This window comes from Protopterus annectens, chromosome 5.part0 (genome assembly GCF_019279795.1).
Source record: "Protopterus annectens isolate FY-2018-M chromosome 5.part0, PAN1.0, whole genome shotgun sequence".
In the NCBI taxonomy this organism is placed as follows: Eukaryota; Metazoa; Chordata; order Ceratodontiformes; family Protopteridae; genus Protopterus; species Protopterus annectens.
Window position 1 is genome coordinate 1,901,286,499 of NC_056735.1, and position 24,021 is coordinate 1,901,310,519.

Consider the following 24,021-nt stretch of genomic DNA (forward strand, 5'->3'; position numbering starts at 1 on the left):
GTAAGTTTCATAGCCCCCACGCTAAAGGATAACACTGCCCAAGATGCAGAATCCTTTACAATTGCACTCTATGAGCACCTACAAGGATGCATGGATCGTGCCATCCCTAGCAAAACCAAGACTCACTCCCCTAAGAGAAGGAAACCAGTCTGGTGGACCCCTGCCATAAACAGGTTATACAACAAAAGGAGGAAACTAGTTCAGAAGAAAAGCAAATCCCAAGAAGGAAAGACATCCCTGATCAGTATCAGTAAGAAACTAAAGTCCCTCATAAAATCATCCAAGACTAACTTCGAAAGAAAAATAGCCAAGGATTCAAAAGATAACCACAAAGCCTTCTTTAGCTATTTTAAGAATCTAAGTGGCAACTCACATATATGCTCTGTGATAGTGCAAAACAGCACAAAATATACTGAACCTACTGATATTGCCAACATATTGGCAGATAGATTCAGTGCAAACTTCACCTCCCTCTCACCTTCAAAAGGGACCACAACAATACCGGAAAAGTGTAGTGTCTCAGAAATCACAGAAGCACAGGTGAAAACAGCCCTTTCAAAAGCCAAAAACACAGCATCAATGGGGCCAGATGGTGTCCCAGGCTGCGTCTTGCACGAACTACAGAATGAACTAACCCCCCACCTAAACAAGCTGTTCAACCTCAGCCTCTCCACAGGCTACGTGCCCATAGAATGGCGCACAGCAATTGTAATTCTGCTCCACAAAGAATGTGCCACAACTGACACTGGTAACTATCGCCCCATAAGCCTGACTAGCCTGGTCTGCAAGGCTATGGAGCGCATCATCATGGAACTCATTAACAAAGACATTGGGAACCTCCAAACACTTGACGATTCAAAAAGGCAAACAAACTGTGAAAAACGAAAAGGAACCAAGGAAAAGCGTGTCACAAAGTCCGTATTCTAATCGTACAATGTATAACTTAAACGGAATCAAAGTCCAGATGAAGCAACAGTTATTTGAAATAATGATGTTAGAACTTTTATTAAACCAAAAGAAAGCACTTTCGGAGAGATCACTTGACCCGACCCAGTTTGGCTTTGTTAAGGGCAGATCATGCCTACTAAACCTGATTGACTTCTTTGAGACAGTTACCAAGGCCATAGATGAGGGAAAGGTGGTTTACACAGCCTACCTTGATCTCGCCAAGGCGTTCAACACCATTCCTCACTCGGGTATTATAGAAAAACTCACCAGCCTGAACATAAACCCCTACGTCACAAGATGGGTTGCCAACTGGCTTACAGACAGAACTCGCACAGTAAGAATAGCGGGCTCCAGGTCTGACTCTAAACCAGTCACAAGTGGTGTTACGCAAGGCTCAGTTCTGAGACCCCTACTGTTCGGCATATATTTCTCAGAAGTACAGGCAAACACAGGAGGACTATGGCTAACCAAATTCTCTGATGACTGCAAACTGGGAGCCATAATTGACTCTCCAGCTGACACAGACATCCTCCAAAAAGTCCTTACTGAGGCAGACACCTGGTGTCAAAGTCATGGCCTTAAGCTAAATGCCAAAAAATGCATAGTCATCCCGTTTGGGAAAAACAAAACACCCACGAATTACCATATAGACGGCAGCCCCCTTAATACAGAAGAGGTAATAAGAGATCTGGGGACCCAGGAAGATAGTAATCTCTCCTTTGACAATCATATTGCCAAAGTAGTTAGGAAATCCTTCTATGTGGCCCATCTAATTACTAAGGGGTTCGCATCTAGAAATAAAGAGATTATAGTGCCCCTCTACTCTTCACTCATCAGACCCATCATAGAGTACAATGCCCCTTTTGGGATGTACCTCACAAGACACTTCCAACAGCTTGAAAGACCACAAAAGCACCTCACCAAGAGGATTACTGGCCTCAAACATATGTCTTATGCAGCATGACTGAAAAAACTCTGGCTGTACTCAGTGGCATATCGCTTACTCAGAGGTGATCTCTGCCTGACTTACAAAGCCATGTCCAACTCAGAATTGATGGACATGCTCCACCTAAAGAAATCCAAGTCATTGAGAGCCACGCCCTCTAGTGAGCTAAACCTCACCACAACAATAAATAGAACATGCTGGTGGGATAGATTCCTGTCACAGAGACTCCCCATGCTTTGGAACAAAATTCCTAACTACATTAGGCAGAACCCCTCACTAACACTCTTCAAGAGAAGCCTTGACGAATGGATGGGTAACAGAAAGTACACCCCTGGGATCACTTTATTAGCTCTGCTTGACAGAGGCTCAGTTAATTAATCAATGGGGCAGCAAAAGCCGACAAACTCTGGCTAGGCTTATAAATGCCCTCGGGCAGATAGCCTAGTACCTACCAATGAACCTATGAACCTATGTACTCTTCCCTCATCAGGCCAATAATTGAGTATAATGCTCCTTTTGGTATGTACCTTTCCAAGCACCTGCAGCAATTGGAGAGACCACAAAGGTTCTTCACAAGGAAGACTCAAGATCTTCAGCATCTGTCATATTTGGATTGTCTGAAATCACTGTCACTTTATTCTGCTTCATACAGACTACTCAGAGGCGATCTCGGCCTTGCATATAATGCAATATCTGACTTTGGAAATGCTGCATATCTACAAGTCAAATGGTACATGGGTTACTCACTCTAAAGACACTAACCTGGAATGTGACATTAATAGAACCTGCTGGTTGGACAGATTTGTCTCCCAGACATTACCACACCTTTGGAACAGACTCCAACTTCATGTCAAACAGAGCATCTCATTGGCCCTCTTCAAATGCAATCTGGACGACTGGATAGGTAACCGTAAATTCAACCTGGGGGTTCCACCTGTGTCCCTCCTCGACAGGGGCAATAGGTGCTGATTGTGAAAATAAGGGTAAAACTTGGCTAGGCTTGTAAAAGCCCTAAGGCCATTAGCCTAGTAACTTCCAATGATCCTGTGCCCTGTGCAGACCGCCTCAAGACTTATCCCTGTATTCTGTCCCCTACACAATGTTGAGGGGCGATCTATGCCTGGCATTGTTAGACACCACCTTGAAGGACCTCATGCATATCCATTACTTTAGTAACTTCCTATGATCCTATGATTACAGCACTCAAAATAGTCTTTATATAATTTAACATCATGAAACCTGCTAAGGCTGACTGAAGTTATGGACTGCAACATTTTGTTAAGACAGTGACTAACATGGTTAATGACACATCTTTTTTTTTTTTGTGAATATCTATGAGACATTTTACTCCTATATACAAAACTGGAATTAATATCATGTTAATTTTTTCATAATGGGAATTTTAAAAAATGCTGTCTCTTTGGACAATATGTAAATTAACCATCCTATTCTATTATTTACAGCTGACCAACAGTCTTACAAGCCCTCATATAGCCTCCTTTATGATGTGGTTTCTGGTACAGACTCCCTTACAGAACCCAAAATAGATCATGAGGGCAGCAATATTAATAGCTGGTACCAAATGCTTCTATAAAGATACTGGATATGTTTAATAGACTGTTGAGAAATATAGCTGCTATTGGCCATGAAAATCTTTAAATTAATATCCAAACATCACATATTTCAATAAATTAGTTTACATTTTAGACAATGTAAGAACAATTAAGCATGTATGACTCATTCAGGTATGACATGGGTGTTTTAGCTTGATTAAGTGACTTATTCAATGTCCCAGAACAAGCAATCTGAAATTGACAACCCAAACCCAGATGTACAAAGAAAACCCAGCTAGTTGCTTATAATTTATTTTATTTTATTTTTATTTTATTTTTGTTAACTGGCAAAGTCCACTGGACACATGTCCCTTTTCAGTGGAGGCCCAGGGAGAAAAGCTCCACAAGTAATCGACTAACAATGCACAATAGATTTAAACAACATGCAAACAAAAAAAAAAAAAAAAATGATAATAATGTTGGTAACTGAAAATACATCATATTCTAGAAGATACAATATTTAAATGTTTTATATACTTACAGTTGAATAAAGAAGTCACATATATAATAAAACACGGACTATTTACATAAGAAAATCAAAAATGGAATATTTACATAAGCTGTTACATACGTAGTAGCAATTCAGCAGCTTTCAAAGCTTATAACCTTAAACTTTGGGTGCCCGATTACCACATACCACCATTTTCTGTGAAGTACCTAAATAATTTGTTTATATGCTATAATCAAAAACAAATAAATTATTCAGGTGGTGGTGTACATGTTTAACAGCACATACATGCAACATTTTTAAGAACAATTGTTTTTATTTTTAGGCATGAGCTTTATAAAGTGGTTGGAAGTGCTTATGCTAAAATGTACATGAATGAACAGGTACACTCTGATAGACTAGTAAGCCATCTGGGGTTGATTCCTGCCTTGGGTGGACTGCTTGACAGCACAGGCTCCAGACATCAGAAAAGTTGATCTGGTGAAAGTGACCATAAAAATGTGAAGTGGATGACTGAAAGCAATCATCTTTTATAGAAAAACATCCTGCCTAGAACATTCTATGCTATAAAGAAAGCTCACAGACATTATTTTTATTTATTTATTATTAATTAAATCACAATTTCCGCATGCAATTCATGTAAGAAAAAAAAAATAATAAAGAAATGCCATGTTGGTCCACTAGCAGAAAACACAAAGACACTGGAACATAGACATAATGTAATATCTTTTATTGGACCAACAGAGGTTTTACAATTACTTGAGTTTTTGAGTTGGTATAAGCCGTTTCTGATATTTATTATAATAACTCCTATGCTCCAGTGTCTTTGTGTTTTACAAGCATTTCTAATTAACTAGTGCTAGCCTGCCTTCTTTTGTTGTTGTTTTTAATGAAATCAAAGTGCTGGCAAGCATTTCTGATTAGCTAGTGATAATTTGTCCTTTAGAACACATTCATACTCTCACACAATCCTATTTTGTACCTTATTCTTTTCAAAAGAAATGGAAAAATAAGTAATCATCTTGCTTGGAAACTAGTTTAATTGGTGAGGAAATGTCATTACATTTTGATAGGTGTAATCCTAAGTAGCAATTCAGCAGCTTTCAAAAGGAATAATGATATATATCTATATATAAAAGAACCAAACCAACACCGGGTAAAAACAGGCGCCAATAAATATCCAAAGAAGTACGAAAAGGCGTACAGATAAAAACTCAAGTTTAATGTTGCCAGTTAACGCAGTAATTCACAATGACACTCGTTTTCATTACTAAAAGTAACTTCATCAGACAACGTAACTAGTTGATCACTCTTTATATATTAGTATCAATTAGAAATACCAATTAAAACAGTAGACTCTTAAAGAAACATAACAAAAACACATATTTGTTAAAATAAAATACACATATAAATAAAAACTATGTATATTAAAATTCATTTATTGAATACACGGACTGTGTATGAATGCATATAAAATGTTTTGATGTGTATGCATGTCTAAAAAATTTTTTAGTTTTTAAGTAGGTATTTCAAAACCTGTAAACATAAAAATCCCTCACTGCCTATATATTAATAGCTTTGAGCTTTAATATAGGTTTGATGGATATATATTCATTAAGCCCAGGTTCCTTATTAGCTTCCAATTTTATTTGCCAGGTGGTCTCCCTCTGCTCAAGTATAGTCTGCCACGGCCCGCCCCTAGAATCCTGTTGAACACTATCCAACACAAAAAATAAAAATTTAGCTTTAGAACATGACTGCATGTGTTTGAATAAAGCATTTGTGTGGTGTCCTTTTTGCATTTCATATGTGTGTTCATAAATTCTACGTTTGAGAGAGCGCTCGGTCTTTCCCACGTAGTATGCCGGGCATGAGGTACACATGGCTAAATACACCACTCTTTGGCTATTACAATTGTAATAGGCTTTTGCTTTGAGTGTTCTATTCTTGGCTGCTAAAAAAACTTCTTCAACATTTGCAATGTAAGAACATTGTACACAAGACCCGCATTTAAAAGTACCCTTGCGTGATCTGAAGGAAAATTGTCGAAAAGGTCCCTTCTCCAAAATACTTTTGATGTTATTTCCTTTACGGAAAACTGACTTTATTTCCTTACCATGCAACCTAGTTAGGTCGGTGACCTGAGAAAAGGCTTCCCATTCCCTACTAATGATGTCTCTGATTTTACCAGAATTGGAACTATATTGAGTGATAAATGCCTTGGTGTATTCTGAATGGGGTATTGGCTGGATAGTAATATTTTCCCCATGCCCTAGTCCCAATATAGGTCGAAACCTGTCTTCTCTTTCATTTTTTACTTGTTCACAAATATTACATACAAAGTCTCTGGGATAGCCTCTGTCTTGAAATAGGGTACTCAAATTCTCACACTCATCCAGAAAGTCCTGTTCATTAGATGTCATTCTGGAGATTCTGACAAATTGGCCCTTGACGATCCCCTTCTTCTGATGTATGGGATGTGAACTACCATAATGTATATAACTGTTGGAGAACGTCGGCTTTCTGTATACTTTTGATTTAAACTGGTGGTCATGGTCAATGCTAAGCAATACATCCAAATATTCCACCCTATCCACAGTGACTTTGTATGTAAATGTAAGGAAATTTGTAGTATTAGTCAAATATTCCATAAAATCTGTAATAAGACTATCTGGTCCTGTCCAAAAAATACAGATATCATCCAGGAACCTGTAATACGCAACCCAGTGTGTACTGAAAGGGCTGTTAAACACATATTTGTTTTCCCAGATAGACAGTATTATGTCTGCATATGTTGGAGCACAATTTGCTCCCATGGCCACTCCTGATATTTGTTTGTAAAACTCCCCTGAAAAATAGATAAAGTTATTGTACAGGACTAGTTCCATAAGTTGCAAAATGACAAAATTGTCATTGTTGCTGGATGTAGGATTGGATGCTAAGGCCTCCTCCAGCCATAACAAGCCTGTTTCATGGGGTATTACAGAGAAAAGATCCACTATGTCTATAGTCAAAAACCTCAAAGTAGGACTCCATAGCTCTGGGGTAATTTGTCTAAGGAATTCCCATGAGTCCTTGAGCATGTGGCTGGTTTTAGGCCAAAGACTTTTAAGCTTGTAATCCAAATATTTAGAAAGCGGTGAGATTTTGGACCCTTGTGCTGCCACTATAGGCCTCATAGGAGGATCCCGTACATCTTTGTGTACCTTAGGTACACCGAATATAGTGGGCACCCTAGGTTGTGAATTATCCAGAAAGATGTAAGTACTGTAATCAATGGCTTCTTGGTCCAAAAGGTCCTTTATGGCCAAGTCTATCCTCTGATGGGCTATGTTGATTTCATTGAGTGAAACTGGACAATACCTAGCCTCATTCTTTAAAATGGTATTCATTTTGCCCTCATAGATGACTTGATCCATAATGACCGTTCCACCCCCTTTGTCAGGTTCCATAACTCTGATATTTGCATCCTGTTGTAGATCATGCAACAAAGTACTCTCAGAGACTGTGAGATTAGGGATATATCTAGCCCTTTCACAGTGACGCCTGACCTGTTGTTCTATCCTGTTCTCAAGATTTTTGAGTTGGGGGTGTAAAGGGGGGTTGTACATACTACTCCTATGTGGTTCTGCTGGTAAAGAACCATCACTGTTGCCCATTAAATACTCAAGGTTTAATTTCCTGATAAAAAGTTTGAGATCAATGATAACTTGGGTAGCACTACTGCTTGTAGACGGTACATATTTGAAACCTTTGGTAAAGAGTTCAAAATAAGTATCATGTATACTTAAAGAACTGTAGTTGTAAATAGTATATCCACCCTTCCTACATATGGGATCTATATAACTGTTGTATATATATATAGCTACATACATTATAATACAGACACACACATATATATATATATAATACATGTATATATAATACATGTATACGTGCACACGCAAACACACACATTTATTTTTATTTATTTTATTTTACATTTGTTAACCGGGCTAGTCTAACTGGATATATTTCCATTTTCAGCAGAGGCCCGGGGAGAAAAGCTCCACATATAGACAAGAGAGGTATAACATGAGCAAAAATAACCGATTACACTCTGGTAGGACGTAGACAATGAACATAATTACCAAAACAATAGGACTTTAAATTCCTAGACAATGTAAATAGCAACATGTTAAGGCTTATTACATATTTTAAAACCAAGAAGAGAAAAGTGCAAGACCAAGGAAAGAGAAACAACGATAGATAGAGAGAGCAGATTTATAAAAGATATATACTTTCTGGAAAAGAGTCATAGCCATATAGAGGAAAGATATAGGGGAGAAGTCCATATAAGGTAGAGAAAGAGAGCTAAGGGAGAAAGCAGGAGGCACAAAAGAATAGGGAGAGAAAAAAGAGGGTTAACTAAGGAAATTAACTTTTTAATCAGGATTAGAGCAGGGGCACATCCAGTGGCTTTTAAGGTAGATTCTAAGTTTTTGTTTGAACAGAACAGTAGATGCAATGGAAGTGAGTTTGGTAGGAAGTTGATTCCAGTGTTTACCTATGGAATTTGAGAAGAGGGAATCACCAGCTAGGTTATTAGATTTGGTTAAGGTGACTAGCAGTTTGTTTGATGAGCGGAGTGAGTTCAGATTAGAATAAGGGGTTAAGAGGTTAGAAAGTATAGGTGTGTTATGAGGTTGGTAGAAAGCTCTTTGGACAAACGTGAGTTGGGAAAGAAGCAGCATGTTTGTCAGTTCAAGCCAGTTGAGTTGCTGCAGATTCAGACAGTGGTGAGTTCTGAACAGCTTACCAGTAACAAATCTAGCTATATTATTGTAAGTGGTAGACAGTTTGGAGAGATTGTTTTTCTTGAGGTTAGTATAGATTGGTGAGGCATAGAGAAGAGTGGAAATAAGGTGAGAGTGAGCAAGAGTAACTTTGGCTGGGGAGGTTAAGAAAGTTTTAATTCTATAGAGAGAGCCAAGTTTCCTGTTTACAGATTTAATGGTATTGTTGATATGACAGTCAAAGGAAAGATTGTTGTCAATCGTGACTCCTAGCAGTTTAGTAGTAGAGTCAGGTGATATAAGGGTTCCATTATTAGATAAGATAGTGAAGTCTAATGTAGGGGATCTGGTAGTAGGCCTAAAAAGTAAGACACACACACACATACACACACGTATACTATATATATATATATATATATATATATATATATATATATATATATATATATCTATATTATATATACACACACACACACACACACACACACACACACACACACACACACACACACACACACATATATATATCATCATCTTCTTTTGGCTTTTTCCCGGTTAGAGGTCGCCACAGCAGATCACCTGTCTGCTCATGATTGACAGTGGAGTTTTACAGTGTCGAGTTGCCAGCCCGGCACCCAACCTTCCACAGAAGGCACACACATGCACACACTCACTCCTAGGGCCAATTTAGAGTGTCCAATCCACCTACAGCATGTCTTTGGGATGTGGGAGGAAACCGGAGCACCTGGAGGAAACCCACGCGACCACAGGGAAGACATGCAGACTCCACACAGAAGGCACCCCAGCCGAGGATCGAACCGGAGAACCTCTTGCTGTGAGGCGGCAATGCTAACCATTGCACCACCACGGCTGCACATATATATATATATATATATATATATATATATATATATATACACTTTCACTATGAAGGATCGAAATTTCAGAACATCAAATCACTGATTGTGGAAAACCAGAGGATCGAAGTACTGAAATATCAAACCCTGTAAATGGAGATCGCCGTACACTGCGAAACGGGAACTTTAATGTTATGTTCACTGTACTGCTTTCTTTGAGTTGGTATATTTAAGTTGCAAGGGGTGTGGAAAAATGGGACATAAGAACTTTTCATGTTTTAGTTTTTTTTTTTTGTATGGTCAATATTTCAGCACTTTGATCCTTGTCTTCCATGGTCAGAGGTTAGATGTTCTGAAATTTTGATCTTTCACAGTGAATCCTTATATAAATATATATATATATATATATATATATATATATATATATATATGGGTCTATATGACTTGGTCGACAGTTCATATGATCGACTGTTTATTTGGTCGACAGTTCATTTGATCGACAAGCATTTTAGGTGGGGGGCTTTGCCCCCCACACCCCCCAATGTGGGGGGCTGTGCCCCCCCCCCCAACTATATATATATCAACTCCAGGGTCACACAACATTGGGGAAGGGGGCAAATGCTTGTCGATCAAATGAACTGTTGACCAAATAAACAGTCGATCATATGAACTGTCGACCAAGTCATATAGACCCATATATATATATATATATATATATATATATATATATAGCTATATATAGATATAAATATATAGATACATTATAACAAGTAATGCAAGTGCCGTTGCTAAGCATAAGGAAAACCAGCAGTATTTTTATGAGATTTTTGACAAGGTTCATAAGGCCTCTGTTTAAATTAAATTAAATGGTAGATATATGTAATGACACAACACATATGCAGTGACATAAATAATTAAATAGCACATGCTGCATTTTTCATTATAAAGCACATTCCTCAGTCATTTTATAAAATATAAGGTTTCAAGACACAATAGACATTTCAGTTACCACGGAGGGTTAGTCCTGTAACATATTTACTGTGGCCAAATTGTATCAAAGCATTAAAATGTTACAATGTTAACTACAAACAGAACCAAAACCACATACAAGATGGTCAGATACTGTGTAGCTTACAGAATTACACTTACATGCCTGATCTCAAACTAACAAACAGACGTTTGAAATTATTTAATTAGTAGCTTCAGTGGTAACCTGTTCCACAGCTCAGCCATTCTCACAGTAATGAAGCTTTTCTTTAAATTGGTGTTAAATCTATCAGTGTTAAATATAGAACATCTCAAGAGGAAGTACCTGCTTACCTTTTAGCATATCATCTACATCAGACTGTTTATCATGTTCCAGTTTCAGCATTTCACTATCTTTAAAGTTCCAGGCAGAATATTGTGGTTGAGGCAATGACTGTCTGATAACCTTAACTTCCACTGTTTTCTCATTGCTCCACTCACATTCTGTCTTTTCTGGGGTTGAAAAGTGCATTTGTTTGATAAAGTCTTCCTGGGAATTTTCATGGCTAAGTTTGGCTGTAGACCTGTACTGATCTTCTTGATGTTGTATATTTCCTGCAGTAAAATCTGATGTGTCTGTTTTAGATGAAAATTCTGATGCAGGTTGATCCTCTGTGATTTTCATATTGGTTTTGGTTGTAACCTTGGTTACTGACCCACTCATCCCTGCAAGATTCACACTGGCAACTATACCTGTAATTAAAGTCAGCAGATCACTGAGCTGTAACATGTATTAACAATAAAGTTAATATTTCACTGTAGCAGTGTTAATGTTCATTTTTTTAAGCTAAACTGCTGATTCCAGACACAGCAAGATGCACATTCTGGACTTCAAAACATGCAATAGTACGCTTAAGTATGAATAACTTCAACACTACGAAAAGATGTTACATGTCAGGTTTATTTCAAGGATTACTAGAACCAGTAATACCAGGAGCACTAAATCACCACTCACAAGGAACAGTCTGGAAACTTTGCTAAGAATGTATATGTTAAGGACTGTCTATCCCAGTATCACATGCTGATAGACAGAAATACTGATGTATGTGAACATCTATGCCACACGTTATCTGCTGCAGCTGACCAGTGCATTTTAACCCAAATACACATCTTCACCAGAAATTACAACTATACATACAGAATATTTATGAAGTACTTTCACATCTTTTCCTCTTTCAATTTTGCTTTGCTGAATTAAGACATTTTTGGTGCGTGCTGACAGTGTGAGGTCATTAACTGTGACCCTCAATACAGCGCAAAATGTTAAGTGTGAATGGGGTGAATATATACTATTCCAAGATGATGGTATCTTGGAGTATTCCTCCTACTCTGAGATCACAGTGATCCCAGAGTTAGTATATGTAGGTCGCAGGAATGTTGGGAAGCTCCAACCAACATGTAAGTGGGTTAAATATAACAGTGGGGTTCAGAATTTGCAGTCTTTTTTTTATCAGAATCGCTTTTTTTGAAGAGTCAAGGTTTGCAGTATCAGGTTTTGCACTTGCAGTATGGAGACGACATTTAAAATGTGATTCCACAATTTGTTTTGCTTGCCTTCTTGTCTAATATTTAAGACTATTTTTAAGAGCTTAAGTACACTTGCAGCAAGCAGTTCATGCTCTGTGACTCTGTCAAAGGATTTTGGTCATGACACAGCTCTTTTCATTCTGGCCATAGAGAAATGATATTAGAGGGCACAAACTGTCTGCTCTCTTACACAAATTTCAGAACTACTAGAAAGCCAGCTACATATGCAGCTATTTATTTAATACTCCTTATGGTACCCATGTTCCCCATGTTCACCCAGAAACTGAAATATGAGGACGCACAATGGTTCCAGCAAGAAATCAATAAATCAATCAATAAAAAGACTTCAGCCTCACATTAGTTGCATCACCAGCTCTTCACCTCTTCTACTTACATCTATTCTAAATGGGTTGTTACACTCTTGATTATTAAATCCACTAGGAAAAGCACTAAATTGTTTCTGTATCTTAGTACCCACCACCTTCTATCAGACACCATTTCAGTCTTTGACTCTTTCACTCTATTGTCACTAGAAAACAATTTACTCTTACTGATAATTAAATCTTAATCGGTTTAGTTTCTTGCAGGCCAGCTCCAGCAACATGATTTTTATAATATCACCAGGTTTTAATTCAGCCAATACACCTGAACTAGCATTCTGGTAATGACACTGTTCGTACTAACCAACATCACCAATCAGTGTACCTCTCTCAAAATATTCTTCAAATGCTTCAGCTATTGCTGTCCAGCTCTCTACCTTTGGTGCTTCATGAAGCCAAACGTACCCCCTCTTATAATAAACTATTTGAACATTTCCTTTTCAATGAAAATAGCTTCTAATGAATCATCTTATTTCCATTAAGTGGATTCCTCCATACTCACATTCTAACCCAGCTGATGAAATAATATACTCATTTCTATACGAAATGAACTTAACCCTATTAAAAATGCAGATACCCTGGAAATCTTTGCTCTGACTCTCATACGAACTCAAAATTTTAATATAAATCTTTGATAAATACAATCCGGTATCACATACTATTTCAGTGATAAAATGTGACATCAGAATCACAATGAAGACTGTTAAAAACAATTTTTGTAAAATTAGACAATTTGTTCTTTAAAATGAATGACTTAGCCAGCCTGCAGGAAGGTTTGTTCCAAATAAATAACTGATGACAAAATGGTAGACTTGAAACTTAATGCCAAAAAATGCATTACTGTATCCTTTGGGAAGTCATCTACCCCAGATAACTACCACATTGACAATACACTCCTAAGAGTTGACCCAGTTGTTCAGAATTTGAGAACGTATGTGAACAGTGACCTAACTTTTGACCATGTGCACATTGTTGTAAGAAAGTTGTTCTATATTGCACAGCTTATAAACAAAGGGATTATGTCTAGCTCTAGGGATGTCACTGTCACCCTTTACTCAGCCCTCATTAGGCGAATCACTGAATATAATTCCCCCTTTGGCATGTATCTGTCCAGACACATGCAACAACTGGAATGCCCACAAAGATACCTTACTAAAAGGATACAAGGCCTAAACAACATATGCTACATGGACAGACTCAAAGCCCTGTCACTATACCTGGTATCCTACAGATTACCAAGAGGTGACCTGGTTTGGCATGTGAGGTGTCCTCTGATCCATTACCCATAGGTTTATTTCAAATCAGCAAGTTAAATTGCATCAAAAATACTCAGTCTAGGGATGTAAACCCCTTCTGCAACATCAACAGAACAGTTTGGAGAGACAGGTATATCTCATGGAGGATACCACTGCTATGGAACAGACTCCTCATCCGCACAAAACGAAGTGAATCCTTTTCCATATTCAAGCATAACTTAGATCTATGGATGGGAAACAGAAAATGTACTCCAGGACTGCCCACATCCCCCTGTACTACTAAGGGACAGAGATAGCTCCTAAATGCTTTATCCCATGGATTGGTCCCCTCAAATTATCTATGGCATGATACTAGTTATTCTCATTAGGTGTAATATATAATTAATAATTATGGGATGAGTAAGGCAAATCTATACCACATGTGACAGGTTATTTTGAGCACAAAAAGGGAACTTGGCTAGGCTTAAAATGGCACACAAAGGCAGCTAGCCTAGCACTTCCCTATCAACCTATAAAGACACTCAGCTATTCTGATCTGAACTTAAGGCCAAACCCTCCTTGGCCACTCAAACATCCCTTTAGCTCCTTGGGTTTCATGTCTAGTATTAACTGTTAACAGTTTAAAAAAGTACTTTACAGCCTTCTTGCCCATTCATCCTCAATCGACCTCTTGTAGAAACCTCATTATCTCTTAATTATCCACCTCTCTCCTTGTCACATGGTCTGACTGTGAAAAGTAAAAAGAAAGCTCTACAAGGTAAATACCAAGTCAGGTACAGAAACCTTTAACAAAAAAAAAAAAGGCTCAGGTAAAACATGAAGGAACACTTTAATATAATAAATTTAAGCACAGGTTTAATACTAACAGTTTATTTAGCGCAGAGTACAAATCTGCTCGCAATAAATCTACCCACTTATATTCAGCATTTTCCATGCCTGCACTTAAGAATTGAAACAACAAAGGAGGCAAATTTAGCCAATGATACTTTAAGTAAAAATCATTTTGATTTTAATTAGTTATATATTATGACTTTCATTGTTCTTTTTTTATCTAATCCAAGGAAGCAACTATTGTGAAAGCTTGTTGCTATTTTTTATATTAAAGTGTTCTTTCATGTTTTACCTGAGACATTTTTTTGTTTTATTTTTTACATAGTCTGACTACCACTGCTTTCCTTCTAAGCTTAAATACTACAATTGGCAAATGAAGGCACAGACTTGACATAAGAATGGTTCTGGATTAGCAGGTCCATTTTCTGTAACAGCAGGAATGCTGCCACTAGGTAATGGATAGTTTGGTTTTTAAAGCTTTCTAAGGCTACTAGGTTGTCCCCTTTTTTGCCATTATGCTCTGTGTAGGAACATTCCTTCCTAAATACTTGGTATACTGCACAAAGTGGACACCATTAAAATAGACCAATTCAGCAAGAAGAGGGGAAGGTGGATGAGTACCAAGGATGGACATACTTACTGAGCACATAACTTTGATATCTGTTATGAGGAGGTCCATCCTCAGTTACAACAGGGCAAAGTCAGAATCCATTCTTATTGGAAAGGAACACCTGGACCTAGAGGTCATATCCAGCTTGTGGTGCATTGTAAAGACAATTAACCAGACAGTGATCCCTTGCTGAGACTAAAACTGGGTCCATATAGATCAGTGATCTATCCCAATTAACAAACATACTGTCTTTATTATTTATTTAGTGATGGCCGCATAGCTATTGCTCAAGTATTATGTATAGCTGCATTATGGGAAAAAGCATAACAGGAAGCCATTGCTCTAGAAGACTGCACTCTAGGGTAAGAAGGGAAGACCTTAGAATGTTTTTACGGTATAATTTAATGTAGTCCATATGCTATTTTATTAAAGAAAACTTAGACACTTTTGCAACTAACTTTTAAGCAGAGAAAAATACAAAATTGGAAGTTTTTTAATAAAGGAATTTATTCCGTTCACATAAAATCTGAGCTAAATGTAGATGTACATAAAAAGTAACAAATATTAACCACTAGTGGAATAATTTGGAAAAATAGTGGAATATCAACAGTCTGGCTGAGATTCTCCTCAGTGGCTACCTTATGCATGAAACTATCCTTATGGAGGATCACATAGGGAGGATGACTGGATAAGGACTGAATTTCTGAAATCCTTTTTAATGAAGTGACTGCTACAAGGATGAGTCTTCCATGCAAATATTTTAGCTCTGTAGTAGAAGCTGGTTCAAGACTGCGGTGGTGGTGCTGCGGTAGCGTTGTCGCCTCACAGTAAGACGTCTTGTTCAATTCTCAGCTAGAGCGTCTTCTGCGTGGAGACATGCGTGAATGGGCGTACCTTCGTTGAAGGTTGTGCGTCAGGGCCGGCAACTCGGCACGTAAAAATCTACTGCCAATCATTAGTGGACCGGAGTTCTGCTGTGGTGACCCCTAACCAGGAAAAGTTGAAAGACACAACAAGTAGAAGCTGGTTCAAATGGACAGAGTCAGTTTTAATAACACCAAATAAAAGTATCATGGAAAAAACATCCTTAAGTAGAGAGTCTGATGAGGAAAGTTTTACAAACATTAAGAAAGAAGCACAGAATTAGATTCTTGATAAAAATCTGAAATTACAGCAAGATGAGTTTTAATGGAAGAGTAGCTGAGGCCAGTATCAGAAACTGAAGACAGATAATCCAAAAACTGCAGAAGACCAAATGGGAAACTTCATCCATTTACTTCTATAAATCTTCCTAATATTTGACCATTGTGCAGAACTGAGGCTCTAGACTACTTTGAAGGGTAAGCTGGATCTCTGGCCATGAACAGAACTGGAATGAATGTGCAGTTAGACATAGGGAGTAGAGAGCCCAGTAGAGCTTGCCAGAAGAAATGGACACTAGGGTCTTAAAGGGTCAAAGGTGGAGATGTTTCACTAACTGACAATGCTTGATGAAGGGGAAATCATACTTGATGAACTAAAATGGGACAATAAAAATGGTACTGTACTTGTTCTGCTTGACTTTTTAAATGAAACTCAGAATCAGAGAAAACTAGTTTTGGGAACCATTTGTTAATGACAGCACCCATGAGATGATACCATAGAAGAGAGAATAGGGAAAAGAAGTAACTGTATATGGTGATGGCTGGGAAATCAAACAGCTTGTATCAATGCTCTCTCACTGACAGAACAGCTTCTTTTCTACAGCTAGATTAAATAATCACTTGTGTGGCATCAGAAGACAATGATAGACCCTTTACTTTATTTGCTGATTGCATTAGCCCAGTGGATAAAATTATACCTTTTCAGGGGTGACCTGGAAGCCCTCTCTGGTTAAGTGACTTGATCACTCTCACACTGTAGGCAAATGAAGGTGGAAGGACTCAGACCCTGTACTCTGGACACAGGAAGCTGCTCATTAACAGCTCAGAGATGGAGTCCTCTGCACTGTTTGCCTGCCGGAGAGTTGACTTCTCCAAGAATGTAATTTGCTATCAGAGAAATTAGTTGACATTCCACTGATATAGCAGATGAATCCTGCCCACTGTTAACCAGGCTTTGCACTGAACTATATTGAGAGTGCATCCTACAAAAGTGAGTAGCTGTTATGGTTTCAGATGAAAATCTCCAACACTGACTGTAACTCACAAAGACTGGAAAAGACTAGTCTGGGACTTCCAAGCAGGCATGATTCTCTCACCCTGAAGAAGAACTGAGACTCCAGCCCCTACTGCTACCAACTACCTCTGTTTTGGAGATGGTGGCCATTCTGGAGTTTAAATGGTACTTTAGGTTCCTTCCAGGTCTTTGATTTTATCACTGTTGTCCATGCTGAAACTAAGGCTGATGTGCAGTCCACTATTTCCTTTGAAATACCCATTGTGATGTCTGAAACATGGCTCCAACAACGGTTAAGGTTTTAACTTTGATCTCCAAGTTCTCCAGGTTGGTACAGACAGCAGGTAGAAAAGGTGTGGCTCCACCAAAGGGTAAACTGACAAAGGTTGTTTTAGTATTTAGTAAATTTGGATAATCTCAACCAAGCATGGAGGTATACTGCAATTCTGGTATATTGACCCTGGGTCAAACCTTCATCTGAATTGTATGTTAGTCACACATGTTGAGGACTAAAAAAGATACAATAGCTACCAGCTCTAACTGCAGCTTTTGTTTCAGCCACATGTTTTCCTACTGATCCAGCATCTACTTCTTGTTAAATGTTTCTTCTCTAAAGTCTGGTCATGTATGACATGTAGTTCATGGGTCTATATTAGAACATAGAATATTTAACAGTTCGAATCACTAAAGGTCAACCTTTAGTGATCAAACTGTTAAAATATCGAATGTTCAGAAAGAAAAATAAAAACAACAAAAAAAAAAAACTAAACAGTGTAGGCCTCCCTGCACCCCCCACACCCCCTGCTACTTAAATATACCAACTCCGAGACTGCACTGCATTGAAGTAAACAGAAATCTCCCCTTAAGGAGATTTCCATTTACTTGTTCGATGTTCTGCGGTTTTGCTATTCTCGTGTCGACAATGGCAGATTCAACATTGTCGGCTTTCAAGAATTTAGTATAGACCTGTAGTTCACAACCCAAAGTGCAAATGAAGAGGCATAAAACCTGTTTCTTAAATCTAGCCTTATCTTATGACACCTCCTACTGCAGATAAAACGCAGAAATCTGGGGCATACGAGTCTATTTAAAGGCTGCTACCACAGTAGAATCAGATTTCAAGGTCTCCAGACTTTTTAAGGGCTTCTATTGTGAGAGAAGAATCAGATTTCAGGGTTCCCAACCAAGTCCAATCCTAAATTAGCTAGAGGACTCCATCCAGTCCTCTTAGTATAGCATTTGCAACAAATGTATTGTTCCACTCAATGATGGTAGTGAGCTTCACTATCTTATCACTAGATGGGACCACCCAAGAAGACTGATTTAGGGGTTCAGGAAAAAGCCTCCTGTATTATTTTCTCTGAGGATGATGTTGGGGCTGTTGGTTATCCCCTGTTTTTTCATCATTTCTAAAATCTCATCAAACCTGGGGTCACTGAGAGGATGGAGAAGTATTCCACCTACAAGTTCACATACTTCCTCTTGCATATATATTTTCCTACCTGTCCTTGGAGGCAATAAGTTCAAGGAATAGATGGAAGCAGATAAATCACACATTCTATGGACAGACTCTACAGTTGACTTTTGAAAACTCTGTCCTGTTGACTAAGAAGAGGGATTAGCAAAGACTCACATAAAATGCTGTCTACACATATACTCAGATATGATGTTGGGTGCAACAGAGGTGCTGAACAAAGCATGTACAACAATAACTGAATTAGCAATGCCTCTACAAAGAAGAAATTCAGCCCTAAGGGCATTAGCACTGACTGAAGGAAATTCATTCCCTTGGCATCAACTCCAATGTAATTGTACCAATTTCAATGTCAAAAGACTGACCATTAAGTTGGAGCTGATAGACCTACTGCTGATGGCATCATTGACACCAAAGCAAATGCTAATGTTGAGGACATAACTTCAATGTGAAGGCTACAACTCAGCAACTAAGGTCACAGTCAGCATTGAGGGTACCAGTGCACATGATACATAGGGATGCAACTGGGTTGGATTACATGGCTAGGCTTATAAAGGCCCTGATGGTCATTACCCTTGTATATACCTATGAACTTATTACCATAGGCCAAACTCCAGCTTCCTCTAGACTAATGCTAGAAGCAAGGAATGGCAAGTGGAACTAAGAGGACCTTACAAGGAAAGGAATGGCTGAGAAAACCCTCTGTTTACCCTATATGGCAGTTGAGCTCAAAGACCTCAGGTTACATTCTGTAAATGAGACTTACATTGCAGTCCTGAGTCTAATTTCCTTAATTTCCACTTGCAAAACTGTGTGATATTGAGCACATCACTTAACCAGAGAGCATTCCTAGGTCACCCCATAGAAGAGACACTTGCACCCAATGGGTTTACTTCACCTTTAACTTGAGGACCAAAAAAAGGTATTCACCTTTCCACTTTGACTAAAGAATAAAAAAGGTGGACTATAAACAATACTGATACTACATTTCCTGACAGTCTGTGTAGAAAAAAAAGGTCTTTACATTGAAGACCAACAAATAAAGCTCTTCTACTCAGACACTGTAGCAAGCAGCTTGCTTCAAATGCAACAAATGAATGACGGTTCTGCACACCCACACTATCAACACCTCTCAGCTTGCGCCCATGGCAGATGTACTCTTCATCCCCACACTAGCTACAACTCTGGCTCATCCCTTAGTGTGGGAAGACCTAGCTCTGACATCAAGGTCCTCATCTCTGAAGTTTTCACACACACACACACACAGATATATATGTGTATATATATATATATATATATATATATATATATATATATATATATAAAATATATATATACAGTAGAACCTCTGTAAGTTGACCACCCAAGAGACTGTAACAAACTGGTCAACACACATATCTCTCCAAGTACTCATGTTTACATTTTTGGATGTTGCTAATGGTGGTCTTGTTAACACCAGAATGTTCCGCCATCTTTCTTTGGCTACTGCTTTCCAGGAAATGTAGAAGATCAACCTTTTCCTTCAGTGTCAGCTATTTGAGTTCTTTCCTTTAGAACATCATATCTTGATGAATTTTTCAGTAATTGTAGGATGCACCTACAATTCCGATCAGTCTTTCACGCTGCAAAAATCTTCAGCAACACGTGATAAACAATAGGACATTAGGCCTAATCCAGCACATGGTAATAATAAAACATGAAAAAAGAACTTATGCTAAAGAAAAAATAATACAACTATGGGGCAAAGCCCATACCGTCTATCCCTTGGTGTAGAGTGGACTCAACTCTTCTATTCCTTGGTGTAGAGTGGACTCAACTGGTCAAGTTATAGAGGGTAAATTAATATTGTGTGCCACAGTCCAAGTGGTCAAGATACAATGTACAGAGGTGGTCAGTATAGAGAGGTCGATCTTCCATTGAGTACATGTGGTGCATGTCCGGTCTATGAAAATTAGGTCAACTTAAGGAGGTGGTCAACTATGGAGGTTCTACTGTATATGTATATGGATCCCATTTGATCCAGCAAATTTACGTTTCATCGAAATGTAAATTTGTGAAGTCAATTATGCGAAAGTGCATTTTTTTTGAAAATGCACTTTCGTGTAAGAACATAATTAAAAAAAAAAGAAAAAAGAGAAATGAAATAAAAACATGCAGTTTGCATGTTAGTTTAGTAGTACATCAACATTTAGTGTTGATGTACAACTAAACAAACTATTGCTGAGAGCATGGTACAGTGGGGTTAAGGGAATATTCCCTTTTCCCCACTGTAGTGCAATCTCGGAGTGAGAATATTAAAGTAGGCGTGGTGTGAGGGGTGCAGGGGGCTTGCACCCATGCATAATTGCATTTAGTATGGGTTTTTTATTTTGGTTTAGGTTTTACACGAAAGTGCATTTTCGAAAAAATGCACTTTCGCGTAAATGAGTTTGCGAATTTACTTTTCGGTGAAACGTAAATTCGCTGGATCAAAGTAGATTATATATATGTGTGTGTGTGTGTGTGTGTGTGTGTGTGTGTGTGTGTGTGTGTGTGTGCGTGTATTATGTATTTATATGCACACATGTATATATGTATTTATTTTATTTCCATCTGTTGACGAGTATAGTACCCATCTGTGCTAGAAGCCCCTTTTCAGCAGATGCCTAGAGAGAAAAGCTCTGATAAATACACATAAAAGACAAAGGCTTCTCAGTCAAACAGAAAAGGTGCTTACATTTTCTACCTTTCACTGTGTTTGGAGTGAATGACTGACAAACCTTACAATGACTGTATTATGTTCTTCTGCCAGACAGTACAGACATTCTGTATGTTTGTCCTCAGAGAAGATTGTTGACACACTTACATTTCTTCAAAGCTCTTTGCATTATAATAATCAAAAGTAAGACAAAACAACCACTGAAAATATAAACTGAAGCTGCTGTGCATGGTAGTCTAGTTTACTTCCTAAATAATAGATGTAAAAGTAGATAACTGCTGCAGTAGCTTTTACATATAGGTTCATAGGTTCATAGGTAAGTACTAGGTTATCTGCCCGAGGGCATCTATAAGCCTAGTCAGAATGTGTTGGCTTTTGCCACTCCCTTAGATTAGTTCCCTGTGCCTAAGTCCAGCAGAGCCATTAGTTCCCTGTGCCACTGTCCAGCAGAGTCACTGCAGTGATCCCCGGGGTAAATTTTCTGTTTCCTATCCACTCGTCAAGGTTTCTCTTGAAGAGTGTTAGTGAGGGGCTCTGCCTAATGTAGATTGGAATCCTGTTCCAAAGCATGGGGAGTCTCTCGGACAGGAATCTATCCCTCCAGCATGTCCTATTTATCGTTGTGGTAAGGTTTAGATCTCTAGAGCATGTGGCTCTTGGGGATTTGTTTTTTTTTTTAGGTGGAGCATGTCCATCAATTCTGGGTTGGACATGGCCTTGTATGTGAGGCAGAGATCACCTCTGAGTAAGCGGTATGCAACCGAGTACAGCTGGAGTTTCTTCAGTCGGGCTGCATAGGGCATATGTTTGAGGCCAGTAATCCTCTTGATGAGGTACTTCTGTGGTCTTTCCAGCTGTTGCAGGTGTCTTGTAAGGTACATCCCAAATGGGGCGTTGTACTCTATGATGGGTCTGATGATTGATGAGTAGGGGGGGAACAGTAACCACTTTTGTTCCAGATGCGAACCCTTTTGTGATTAGGTGGGCCACATAGAAGGATCTTCTAGCCATCTTGGCAATATGTTTATCAAAGGAGAGATTACTATCTACTTGGGTCCCCAGATCCCTTATTACATTTTCTGTATTTATGAGACTACCACGTATGTGATAGTTCGTGGGTATTTTGTTTTTTCCAAAGGGGATGACTATGCACATTTTGGCATTTAGCTTGAGGCCATGATTTTGACACCAGGTACCCGTCTCAGTGAGACCCTTCTGGAGGATGTCTGTATCAGTTGGAGAGTCAGTTATGGCCCCCAGTTTGCAGTCGTCTGCGAACTTGGTCAGCCATAGTCCTCCTGTGTTTGCCTGTACCTCTTAGAATTATATACCGAACAGGAGGGGTCCCAGGACTGAGCCCTGGGGGACGCCATTTGTAACTGGTTTAGAGTCAGACCTAGAGCTTGCAACTTTCACCATGTGGGTTCTATCCGTGAGCCAATTGGCAACCATCTCGTGACGTAGGGGTTTATGTTCAGGCTGCTGAGCTTGTCTATAATATCTATAATACCCGAATGGGGAATGGTGTCGAAAGACTTTGCAAGGTTTAGGTAGGCTGTGTGGACCTCCTTTCCCTCATTTAAAGCCTTGGTAACTGTCTCAAAGAAGTCCACCAGATTTAGGAAGCATGATGTGCCCTTAACAAAGCCAACTGGGTAGGGTCCAATGTTTGAAGTTTTCCAATATCTCTGTTAATGAATTCCATGATGATGCACTCCATGGCCTTGCAGACCAGGCTAGTCAGGCTTATAGGGCGATAGTTCCCAGGGTCCATTGTGGCTCCTTTGTGGAGCAGGATACTTTTGCTGTGCACCACTCTATGGGTAAGTAGCCTGTAGAGAGGCTGAGTTTGAACAGTGTGTTTAGGTGAGGGGTTAGTTCATTTTGAAGCTCATGTAAGACACACATTTTGGAGCTCATGTAAGACACAGCCTTGGACACCATCTGGTCCCATTGAAGCTGTATTTCTGGCTTTGGATAGGGCTGTTTTAACCTGTGTGTCAGTGACTGCCGGGGCACTGCATTCTTCTGGCATGGTTATGGGCCCGTTAGGGGGTGAGGGGGGGGGGTGAAGTTTGAACTACACCTGTCTGCCAGAATGTTGGCAATATCAGTCAGTTCAGTGTATTTTGTGCCATTCTGCACTAACTCAAAGCATATCTGAGAGTTTCCACTTAGGTTCTTGACATAGCTAAATAATGCTTTGTGGTTATCTTTGGAGTCCTTGGCAATTATTCTTTCGAGGCTAGTCTTGGATGATTTTATGAGGGATCGTAGTTTCTTGCTGATACTGATCAGGGATGTCTTTCCTCCTTCTATTGTATAGCTTGTTTATGGCAGGGGTCCACCAGACTGGTTTCCTTTTCTTGGAGGAGTGAGTCTTGGTTTTGCTTGGGATAGCACGATCCATGCATTCTTGCAGGTTCTCATAGAGTACCTTTGTAAGGGATTCAGTAGCTTGGACAGCGTTGTCCT

General features: G+C 38.9%; 1 protein-coding gene across 1 annotated transcript in view; it reads right to left on the reverse strand.

Moving 5' to 3' along the window:
• LOC122802434 overlaps positions 1-24,021 on the reverse strand; it is a 1,151,271-nt gene that overhangs the window by 562,327 nt on the left and 564,923 nt on the right. Inside the window, exon 2 of the mRNA XM_044072051.1 lies at positions 10,908-11,306. Coding sequence (XP_043927986.1) covers positions 10,908-11,277 — 370 coding nt within the window. The 5' untranslated portion in view covers positions 11,278-11,306. The remainder of the gene's footprint in view (positions 1-10,907; positions 11,307-24,021) is intronic.